The sequence below is a fragment of the Ictalurus furcatus genome, chromosome 2 (assembly GCF_023375685.1).
Source record: "Ictalurus furcatus strain D&B chromosome 2, Billie_1.0, whole genome shotgun sequence".
Classification (NCBI taxonomy): Eukaryota; Metazoa; Chordata; class Actinopteri; order Siluriformes; family Ictaluridae; genus Ictalurus; species Ictalurus furcatus.
In genome coordinates, this window is record NC_071256.1 from 26758707 (window position 1) to 26770583 (window position 11877).

The following is an 11877-nucleotide window of genomic DNA, read 5'->3' on the forward strand; positions in this document are numbered from 1 at the left end:
CATTGCTGCAGAGGTTGAAGGGGTGGGGGGTCAGCCTGTCAGTGCTCAGACTATATGCCGCACACTGCATCAAATTGGTCTGCATGGCTGTCGTCCCAGAAGGAAGCCTCTTCTAAAGATGATACACAAGAAAGCCCGCAAACAGTTTTCTGAAGACAAGCAGACTAAGGACATGGATTACTGGAACCATGTCCTGTGGTCTGATGAGACCAAGATAAATTTATTTGGTTCAGATGGTGTCAAGCGTATTTGGCGGTGTACAAAGACAAGTGTGTCTTGCCTACAGTCAAGCCTGGTGGTGGGAGTGTCATGGTCTGGGGCTGCATGAGTGCTGCCGGCACTGGGGAGCTACAGTTCATTGAGGGAACCATGAATGCCAACATGTACAGTGACATACTGAAGCAGAGACTGGGCCACAGGGCAGTATTCCAGCATGATAATGACCCCAAACACACCTCCAAGATGACCACTGCCTTGCTAAAGAAGCTGAGGGTGAAGGTGGTGGACTGGCCAAGCATCTCTCCAGACCTAAACCCTATTGAGCATCTCTGGGGCATCCTTAAACGGAAGGTGGAGGAGCACAAGGTCTCTAACATCCACCAGCTCTGTGATGTCGTCATGGAGGAGTGGACGAGGACTCCAGTGGAAACCTGTGAAGCTCTGGTGAACTCCATGCCCAAGAGGGTTAAGGCAGTGCTGGAAAATAATGGTGGCCACACAAAATATTGACACTTTGGGCCCAATTTGGACCTTTTCACTTAGGGGTATACTCACTTTTGTTGCCAGCAGTTTAGACATTAATGGCTGTGTGTTGAGTTATTTTGAGGGGACAGCAAATTTACACTGTTACACAAGCTGTACACTCACTACTTTACATTGTAGCAAAGTGTCATTTCTTCAGTGTTGTCACATGGAAAGATATAATCAAATATTTACAAAAATGTGAGGGGTGTACTCACTTTTGTGAGATACTGTATAACTTTTTTATGTGAGTCTGTTACATTTCTGCGTGTCTTTGTAACAGGACATACATAACATAATGTCAATGAAGAATAAATGGAAATGTGACCTGGGGTGCAGATTAATGTATTACATATAGTGTTTGAGACCTGCATGTGGAGCTCTACACAAAACATAAGGGTCTGAAAGAACGAAAAGGTTGTCTTTTATTGTTAATATACAGTCAGGTCCATAACTATTTGGACGGTGACAATTTTTGTAATTTTACCTCTGTACACCATCACAATGGATTTGAAGCAATGAAGCAATCCAGATGTGATTGAAGTGTAGACTTTCAGCTTTAATTCAAGGGGTGTAACAAAAATATTACATTAAACATTTAGGAATTACAGCCATTTTTTTTTATATAGAATCCTTCCATTTTCACATGCACAAAAGAAATTGGACAGTTGACTGATAAGCAGTTTCTTGGCCAGTTGTGGCCTGTTTCCTTGTTGTTTCATGATAAATTAAGGAGATTAAAGATCTGGAGTTTATTCCAAGTGTTGAATTTACATTTGGTAGCTGTTCATAGGAACTCTCAATAGAGAGTCCAAAGAGGTGTCGAAACAAGGGATAGAGGCCATCATTAGGCTGAAAAAACAAAACAGACCTAGATGATGTGACTGTTAATAGAAGTAGCAGGATAAATTCTGAAGTGTATAGAGCTATGCTTTCTACCCTAATGTCTTCAGTGTATAGCAAAAACAGAATTGCCCTTGCCATTACAATACTTTCGGAGGGGACTGTATGTCAAATCCATAATGATCTTATTATACACATATACTATACATAAGCTATACTTATGGGAAAAGGTCACAGTTTTTTATAATTCATCAAGAGATAAACTGGGACATATAAGAAATATATTGTCAAACAGTATATTTAAATTGTATATCTTGTGGCATTTTGTATGAACAAATCATACCTTTCTGAGAGTAAGCACCATTTCTTTGTGCCAACCACGCAACCTTTCACCATCACAAAGTCGTTGTTCACCTCTCCATAATGAGGAAAGCCTCCCTATTGGAAAGGGGGGAAACCTACAGGTGCATCTAAAAAAATTGAATATTGTTGAAAAGTACATTTTTTCCATAATTTAATTTAAAAAGTCGAAATTTCATACATTGTAGATTCATTACTCATAAAGTGAAATATTTCAAGCCTTTTTTGTTTTAATCTTGATGATTATGGCTTATAGCTCATGGAAATCAAAAATCCAGTATCTCAAAATATTAAAGTAAAGAATTTAGAATACAGAAATACATAAAAATTTGTTCCATTTATCACCATTTCAATGAATAGTTTACTGAAATAATTATACATAAAATATTAAATGTCAGTAAATGTCAGTGCACTGTGCATAAGCACAACCCACTAATGTTTGAGGCCTTATTTATTTTTAAACTGTCATTTGAAACCGCAGCCTCATGCTTATACTGACATGACAGGAATATTTATTACAAGGAGTGTAATGAATTATTCATCCATATAATAAATACACTGACTACAGTGTGGCTTGCGTGATCTGGAAAAAAGAGCTATTTATTTTATCCACTTGAAATATGATATTGAAGCCAAAATGAGTCTATGAGATAAATCTGTTTGTGACTGAAGAAACAAAAGCCTAGCTCTGGCCAAAAAATTAACTTGAATAGACAATAGAACTGTCTCTTAATGTTACAGTCAGGGACTTAAAACTGTTACCTCACATTATTGTCTTGCACAGGGGGTCTCAAAAAAAAAAAAAGTAGTCAGGGACCCCTTTAATTGTAAAATAAATACTACAACCCACCTCAGCACTCACCTCAGAGCAGCCAACTGTTCAAATATTAGGCTCAGTGTTTGAATGTGTACTATAATATTTTGCCTATTTATTAGAGCCATAGAGGTTTTTTATCCTGAACTTTTAACCAACATTTTAGATCCAAGTCTATATTTATAAGTCTACTCATTTGTGAGTTATTGAGGCTTGAATGAAACCCATTCAATACAAGCAACCAGTCAACCATGCTTATAACTATAAGAAGTCAATGATAAATATAATAGTTTTGATAATGGTGGGTTATGAATTTGCAAAAGAAAACACTTGGCTATGCTTCACACACCTCACATTGAGAACCACTGGTCTAACATATATTTAGTGATTTCGTAAAATAACAACTTATAGATGTTCAAGGTGTCATATACAGCTAACATACTGAAATTTCACAGCATAATATGATGTCTGCGATTTCCTTTTCTTACTTTCAGTGGGTTAGTGCTTTAATTCAACACTCAGTTAATGACTCTGTTATTCTAAAATAGTTGCACTTATTTTGGGAGCAGACATATTCTTACAGTGCTATTCATTTCAGTTACCTGAGAATGGACACTGACCCTGATCACAGAGCAGTATTTCTTCATCAGGACAAAATCCTTCTCCAGCTGCTTTTTGCCTGCTTCATCCTGCCATTTCTTGCAGTATTTGGTGAAGGCCTTTTTCGTGCTCATATACCTGAATTATTTTAGCAAACAAAGTAAAGTTTTCTGTGGGAAAGCTCCAGGTTTGTTAGTAAAGCTTTGCATGAATACTATGGGATAAATAGGAGCACGTCCATTTTCAACATATTACACTGGTAACGCCAGATTTATTGTCATGCAAGTGAGACAGAACAAAAGATGCACATGCAAGGATGCACATACCAGTTTTTGTAGAATCGGCGCTTGCACTCATCGCTAATATGCTGAGCAAAGATGGTCTTAAAAGAACGCAGGCCCTTCACAGTGCAGTTATATCCTACCACTCCCACCACAATCACTGCAGGAGTTTCAATAATAGTCACAGCCTCCACCGCTTCTCACTTTGATATCTATATGGGAGAGCAAAAGATTTTTCTGGAACAGTCAAACTAAGACATCCGTAATAAACTCTATAACACCTAAAAACTAGGACTTTCATTTCACTGACAATATTTAGATGCATTTAATGAATGAAGTACAGAATTAGCTAAATGTCTAGGTGAATACAGAACTACAGTCTGAACCATTTTGATTATACTGTATGTGTAGAATGGAGCACAGCTTTTAATATCACAGATAATGATTAACTCATGCTGGAGTGATGCACCTCCCTCAGCGTGTGGGTCATGCCACCCTTGTAGCCCAGAAACACTGTGAGGTGGACGGGTTGTTTGGGATCATCTGTGGGCCAGCTGTGCACCCTTCCATAATGCTTCTTACTCCGCTTGTGGGGCAGGAAGCCCATGTACCCATGGCAAGGGGCATGGAATTTACGGTGAGACTATGAGGATGGCACACATCCACAGATTACTCCATAGTCAACCAGCATTTTCTCCAGCATTTTCTCCAGCATTTCCAAATCCCCTCTCCACCAACTTATCACTTTCTGTAAACCAGTTTTTGCATTACTTTTTACTAATATTTGAATGCAAGAATTACTACAAAACTATTGATTTATGACATGTCTGTTTCAATCCTTCTTAAACTCAAAGTTAATCCTGTTACAATTATGAACCTCATACAAACAACTGTGTATTTAAACATTTTTGTGTGTTTTTTAAAAAAATAATTTTGCTCCTTTTTGCTGTACTAACTCCTATATAACGGGAGTTTGATTGTATTCTTCACTTCATAGAGACTTCTGGAAGAGTCGCTGGATAAGGATGGCTACCCAATGCTGTAAATGTAACTGTAAACTTAGTCCTAGTGAAGGGAAATCATAATGCTACAGCATACCAAAAACATTGTAGACAACTGTGTGCTTCCAGCTTTGTGTCAAAAGTGTTGGGAAGGCCCATATATGGATGTGATGCCCAGGTGTCAACATGCATTTGTCCATATGGTGTACATCTCAGACATCGCACAAGAAAGGAATTAGGCAACTAATGAGTAACTAATGGAAACTACCCATTATTTCTCAACATTTTTATATGTATTTGGACTTCTGTGTCAAATGCTGTGGTAAGATTGCAATACTGAGTTAGATTGATTTAAATAGCACTGACAAGCAATACAGATGACAAGCAAGTAGGTTAATTACTATCAAATGAGTCAGAGACTTAACCCATTTGTCCACATGTAAATTAATATGTAATAGGTAATTTTGAATTTATACTTAAAGTTGGAATAGTAATTAGATAAACATGAACACAGCTTCCAATTTCATCCAGATTTCCTCCAGTTCCTGGTGTCTTCGTTTAGCTTGGTAAACAGCCTTTTTGATTTATTTTATGAAATTTGTTTGAGAGTATCATATGTGAATTACCTCTCAGCTTTCAGTAACAACCATGTGATTTTCTCTCCATTATATGGGCACTTGTTAATAGGAGAATGCAAAAAATATCAGGCTAAACAAGAGGTAGATTTTTAAGTGCCTAATAAAATACAATAAAATTAGCAAAAAGGAATATATCAAATGAATAATATTTAGCAATGTTTTGAGCTCTTTTGGTTTTCAATAGGGTTAAAATTTGGAGAATAAGATATGAAGGATGACATAATTTGCATGCCTGTATACCCCATGGCTGCCTGTTATGTTCATGGTTAATGTCTTTGCATAATTAGAATAAGAGAGAAATGTGATCATGAGTTAGTCTGCACATTATTATATAATATGCTTATTATATAATTGGGCTCTAGGATTCAAGTGTGGTTTTGAAGTCCAGTCTTGAGATGTGTTATTTGTGTTGACTTCTCTCTGAATTTTTGCTGCTTGTATTTGTATTTCTCTTGGTCTCAGGCATCAGTCTCCCTGAATACGGTCTTAATCTAGTTTCTCCGAAACTTAAGACTCAGTCTTGGCTTGATCTTGGCTAGTCCTAGTTTTGGTCTTGTCTACACCCCTGTTAGATAATATGGTTACCTACCATCCAGCAGCACTTTTTTGTTTGGGTTTGTTCACCTCTGCGGGTCTTACTTAGCTTAGCCAGTTCGGTGTGTAAGTGTGTGTTTCCCAATAAAAGAGCAAGTGTGTTGATTGCAAGTCCAAGATGCTTCTGGTCAGCCTTCTTCCACACCAATGTTGTGATATTTCTAATGTTCTTATGGGAATTATTTATTAATATGTAAATGGAAACCAAAAACCACAGAGCAGAAACCTGTCTGTAGGGTTCAGTTAACATATTGACACTATGCAATTCTGGGTTGGAAGATCTGTTTCTGTCATCTGTTTTTTTTTAACTAGTTCACTCCTATTATGCGTCCCACTTCGCGTATTTATGCACGATTCTATGCCGTTTTAAAGCATAAATATTGCGAGTAGTGTGTTCACACTGACCATTTCAATTAGAAAAAGTACACTTTAAATACCAGGATGATGCACTTAATTAACTGAAAAAACGAAGTGTTGAATGCTGGACACTTCTTGCACTCAACTGTCGCAGCTTTAATTACGTACGGAGGGGGCGGGGCTATCAGACTCCAATGTTGAATGGATAAATAACCTTATAAAATTCATACACTACACGGTTGAGTACATGGTGCATAAGTACATAGTGTATACGTGCATAGTGTATTGTCATTTGGGACACAACTACTGAGTCAGCATGTTAAAATGTAGAACCCAAGAGTGAAATTAGTTTGCACTAATATCATAGGTTTTCAAAAATGTTTGAGGGGGTATAAATCAGTATATAAGGTCTGGTTATTTTAAAATGAATAACACAAAAACGACTAATGACTAAAATGAATTATTTCGTCTCAGTCATTCTGATAAACAACGACATCTAATGGCAAAGAAATAACTAAACACCGCGTCACCCATGACCTTTTACATTTGACCTCATGATAGCGTAATAAAAGCGTTTTTTTGATCGTTTTGTTTTATTTTATTTAAACTTCAAGCATGGTCCATTTTTGTTTGTAACTGACTAATATATTTAACACAACCATTCAATTTTAATTTCCAGTAGCGAATTACTCCTCATTTGCCCTTTCGTCCATCTTTGTACAAGCGCGCACGCGCACTGTCGAAGGGGTAAAAAAAAAAAGAGAGAGGGTTTGAGGTCGAATAGAAGAGGTTATAAAATTTAATTTCCCTTTAGTTTCGGAACTAAAAATGCCAGATGACTACGATAAAGACGCGTACCCCGAGCCCCCGCGGCGGACTCCGGTTATAGATAAACAGACTATCCTTCCAAACCCGGTTTTAATTGCATCGAAGATTTTCTATTACTCTGTGGACCTGCCTGTGACCGCCTTCAGGAGTGAGTTCACCTTCTTCTGCTGCACTGTCTTATTATGGACTAATCCCGTCTGTAATATCTGTTAATCACTGTCTATAGCTGTTTATGTTGAGAGCAGGTTTTTAAACGTAATGTAGCTACCTAACTGCCATTTTCTAGCAAAACATACCTAATAACAACACCGGCCTCTGCTACTAGCAACTTAGCATGGCTTTAGTATCACCTGCAGCTGGTAGTGTTGTTGAAGAGCGTAGCTAACTATCAATGTATGTATGTATGTATGTATGTATGTATGTATGTATGTATTTATTTATTTATTTATTTATTTAAGATGCTATAGAAAGCCTGCAGCCCAAAAACAAACTCCACTACTACCACCAGAAGTTTCGCCGTGTACCAGAGCTGACTGAATGCCAAGAAGGCGACTATGTTTGCTATTATGAAGCAGAAATGCAGTGGAGAAGAGATCAGTAAGTCCTGACTAAACCAGAAGTGCACATCTCCATCAGGTCATGAGGCCTGGGATATACAGTGCATAAGTATTCACCCCCCTTTTAACTTTTCCTCACAGTTTTTTGTGCTACGAGCTTAAATGGACCTAATTGAGATGATATGTCATGAATCTACACAAAATTGGGTGGAATACTCTATAGTTTGTGGCGTTATTTACAAATGGCTCATTAATTCCATTATGTAAAAAAAATTACTAATAATTAAGAGAACAAGACACAACCACAACTAAGGCTAAGGATGGTTAAGTAGTTAGATGAGCCACCAAGAGTCCACGAATAACTTCGAAAAAGCTTCTCGGATGCGAGAAGCTGAATGCACAACAGCCACAGATCGGGCACTCCACAAAGCTTGGCTTTAATGAAATCCTGTTTGGAGTTTAATAAATGGCATGTCTGAGATGATGGCGGTACACCGGTCTGATGAGACCAGAAACTGAACTTGGCACAAAGTGCTGTGTTTGGCAGGAAAACAGCACTGCTCGTCACCCTGAGAATACTGTCTACATTGACTATGTTTATATGGACAGCAATAATCTAATTATTGATCTTATTCTGAATAAGACAGTATTGTGATTAAGGTGTTTACATGAGTCGCTTTTAGAATATTCTTTTCATGTTTTACATGTTATGGAACATAGAGCGATTAACAGCACACGTCATTACGTCACTGCGCCACACAATCCGACGTTCCCGTCTTCGTTATGGTATCGTATACAGTTTTGGGTGTTTCATCTTTAATTTTACAAAAGCTTCAAGTGCGGTTAATTATTTGTCATGCTGTACGTGCAAATAGATGACTGCTTGAAGCCAGGGGCTGAGTCCGAAACCACGTACTTACCTACTATATAGTAGCTGAGATACGTGTATTTCGCCTACTATACAGTAGGTAAGTACGCGGTTTTGGACGCAGCCGTGCTCTCTTGTTTGCCGTCAAACGGTTGAGCACTGGTGTGTGTTTGTACTGTTGCAAAATGTGGTGAAAACTCCCACACGACGTTAATAGTGTGATTAAGATGTTTACATGTCTGTAATGCAACTAAAATAGGAATACTCCACATGTCTTAATTCGATTTTGTTTACTTCGTGTATGACTTTAGTCAGGTTAAGGTAATCAATAATTGCTGTTTACATGGTAGTTTCTTAATCACAGTATTGTCTTAATCGGGTTAGTATCGGATTATTGTTGTCCTTGTAAACGTACTGACAGTGAAGCATAGTGCTGATAGCATCATGTCATGGGGATGCTTTTCATAAGCTGGGACGCTGGTCAGGGTAAAATGGATGGACCAGACACAGGGCAGCCCTAGAAGAAAACTTGCAGTGAAAGCTTACCTTCCATCATTTACACTGAAGTGGTTTCCAGCCAAGAACCTGAATGTGTTAGAACAAAGCGGTCAAGTCCAAACCTCAATCTGAGAATCTGTGGCCAAAAAGAATGGGCAAAAATACCTTTATCCAGATTGACCCAGCTGCGTGAATACGTATGCAACCAACAAATGCTTACTATTGTATAATCAATGTTCGTTTTGCAATAAAAGATGTTTTGTCCATTTAAATGTTGGGCATATTGTGTAAATCAAATAGTAAAAAACCCTAGATAAGTCAATTTCATGTAGAAAAATGTGGAAAAGTTCAAAGGGTGTAAGCACTTATGCAAGGTGCTATACCACAGTTTGATGATTTCTTTCCTCAATCACACCTGATTCAGCACATTACAGGTGGATCAGAGCAAAGCAAACAAACTGTGCTGGATAGTGGTTCTCCAGGACCACACCTGAATACCCCTAGATTCAGCCTTGCCTTGTATCAGTATTCTCCATCATTTCCTGGCTCAGTCTGCAACACCCCTGAATTGTATGCTGTTTTGATTTGTAGCAAGGTGGACCAGGAGATTGTGAAAGTCATCGAGCAGCGTGCCCGTGCCTGTCAGCAGCGTGAGGGGCCCAGCTACAAGCAGAACTGTGTCAAGGAGCTGCAGCAGTTTAATGAGGTCTCCAGGGCTTACCAGTCACGCTGTGAGTGCACGTATAAACTCGCAGCGCACTCATTCATGTATTCAGATTTTATGTTCAAGCAAAGGATAGGTAGTAATTATGTCGGCTGCATATAGCAATTCCTCCAAGATTTAGTGATTTTGCAAACGTAGAACTTCACGCAAAATCACCGAAACTCCACAATATTTGCAGGAGCTTGCCATTTTTAAAAATTGCTACAGATTTTCTGCAGATTCAGGCCAAAATACATCATGTAATGAATCACTGAGTCACAACAAAAATCACTGCAAAAGAGCGTGCAAAACAATTTCGTGCAGTTGCAGTTTCACCAATTCAAGTAGTTTTCAGCAAAAAAAATACAAATTTTAAAAAACTCCACAAATTGCATTGCAAACTTTTTTTTTTTTAAAGCTGCAGCAAAATCAAGCATTTTTTGTTGCAACAATCAAAAAAACTCCCGAATCCTGTATGGACTGGTTGGGAGGTGCATTTAATAAAACATGCAGTGAACAGTACTGTTCCCCACATTGTTAACTCCCCAGTCTTACAGACATGGATCAAATCTTTTGAAAGAAAAACATACTGGATTTTGAAAGTATATTTATTTTGAATAGGGTCATGCAAACATATTTTTAAGTAGGCATACTTAAAAACTTGGCATGCATACTTAATATTCTAATATGCATACTTGTTTTTTAAGTATCCATACTTATTCTGTGTATAACTTTCTTTTTAATATGCATATTTATGTAGCATAATTATTGTTTAGTATTTGTACATATTTTTTTGTGATTTGTACCTTCACGTGTCCATGTTTAAAGACTTCTTTGTAAACAGTGTTTAGTTAATTAATCCATTGAGTAAGTTCGTTAAACTTTAGCTAAAGCCTGCTGCAGTGGTGAGTTGGCATAGTGGATAGTGTTGTCGCTTCATCTTCCAAGGGTTACTTTCCACAGTTCCTGCTGGGTCTATGTGGGTTTCCTATAGGTTCTCCAATTTTCTCCCACCTCTTGAAAACATGCCACTTAATGGTTTAGCTAATGGTCTGACTTGTGAGACTACCGCGCCTCTGACCAGGACAAATTTGTAGGTGACTGAATGAATTAAGCGTTTCAGTATGATTCTGATGCTCAAACTAAAAACCTAAGGTTTGACCAATGAACTACCCAATAGTAGTTTTTGGATGAATCCCTTAGAACAAAAACATGTGTAATGAAAAATTCTTTTAATCAAATTTCCATGACATCAGTGTTAAGCAGTCCCTCCAGGATTTTTGTGATTACAGAGTTAAGGAAACCCTACAATATTTGCAGGAGCTTGTGATTTTAAACATATTTGGGCTAAGAGGCCTCATGTGCCGTCATCACAATGTGCCATCATCATTGCACACATTCAGCCAAAGCCCCTTTTGATTCACGTGCATAACGTGAGTACAGCTGCAAGGTCTGTTGGTAAATGAGACATCACTGCAAAAGATTGTGCAAAACAATTTTGTGCAATGGCAATTTCGCAGATTCATAAATTCCTGCCAAAAAACAACTCAAAGTTGCTTCACAATTTATGAAAAAAGATGAAGCAAAATCAAGCAATCACAAAAAATGCCACCAAATCCCGTATGGACTGATCTATTACAAACCTTTGATACTTTATAAGATCTATCAGTCATCCCTGTAGTGGTACATCAGCAGTTGCCCACTCTACTTATGAACTAAGATTAGCTAGGAGCTTAAAGCAGTTCAAAACTTGAAAGCAATTTCATTACACAGTAATAATTGTAGTTAACTGCATGTTGCTTAAAAGTTCACTTTTGTTTCAGATGGCGATCTTGGTGCATATGCCAGCGCGAGAAAATGCTTGATGAAGCAGAAAGAGAGGATGATGGAACAGGCACAGAAAGCATAAACTCTTTTCCCCCTCTTATTTCTGTGGTGCTCCTCCACTTTATGTATAAATGTGTAAAATAAATACATTTATTGAAATGTTTATTTGTGGTCAGTAAAATTGATTAGTTTTCCTCCATACATTTTACTGAAATTAGAACTAGTCAACATGAAGTTTTATTCATTGTACTGGGTACAGATGGAAATTAGGAAATGCAGAATTGGACTAATTTATCACATTTTCACAAAAATTACTGAAATTAGCACCAAATGTTTTGTTTCTTGAAAGCCACAAAGCTCCACATTC

The 11877-nt window shown here is 37.7% G+C and overlaps 1 protein-coding gene across 1 annotated transcript; it reads left to right on the top strand.

Annotated features, from left to right (window-relative positions):
• Positions 1 to 6952: 6952 nt before the first annotated feature.
• ndufb10 (NADH:ubiquinone oxidoreductase subunit B10) lies at positions 6953 to 11673 on the top strand. The gene is made up of 4 exons (XM_053611879.1): positions 6953 to 7205; positions 7516 to 7654; positions 9572 to 9711; positions 11507 to 11673. Exons 1-4 carry the CDS (start codon positions 7058 to 7060, stop codon positions 11590 to 11592), a joined length of 513 nt encoding a protein of 170 aa, XP_053467854.1. The 5' UTR covers positions 6953 to 7057; the 3' UTR covers positions 11593 to 11673.
• The last annotated feature ends 204 nt before the right edge of the window (positions 11674 to 11877 follow it).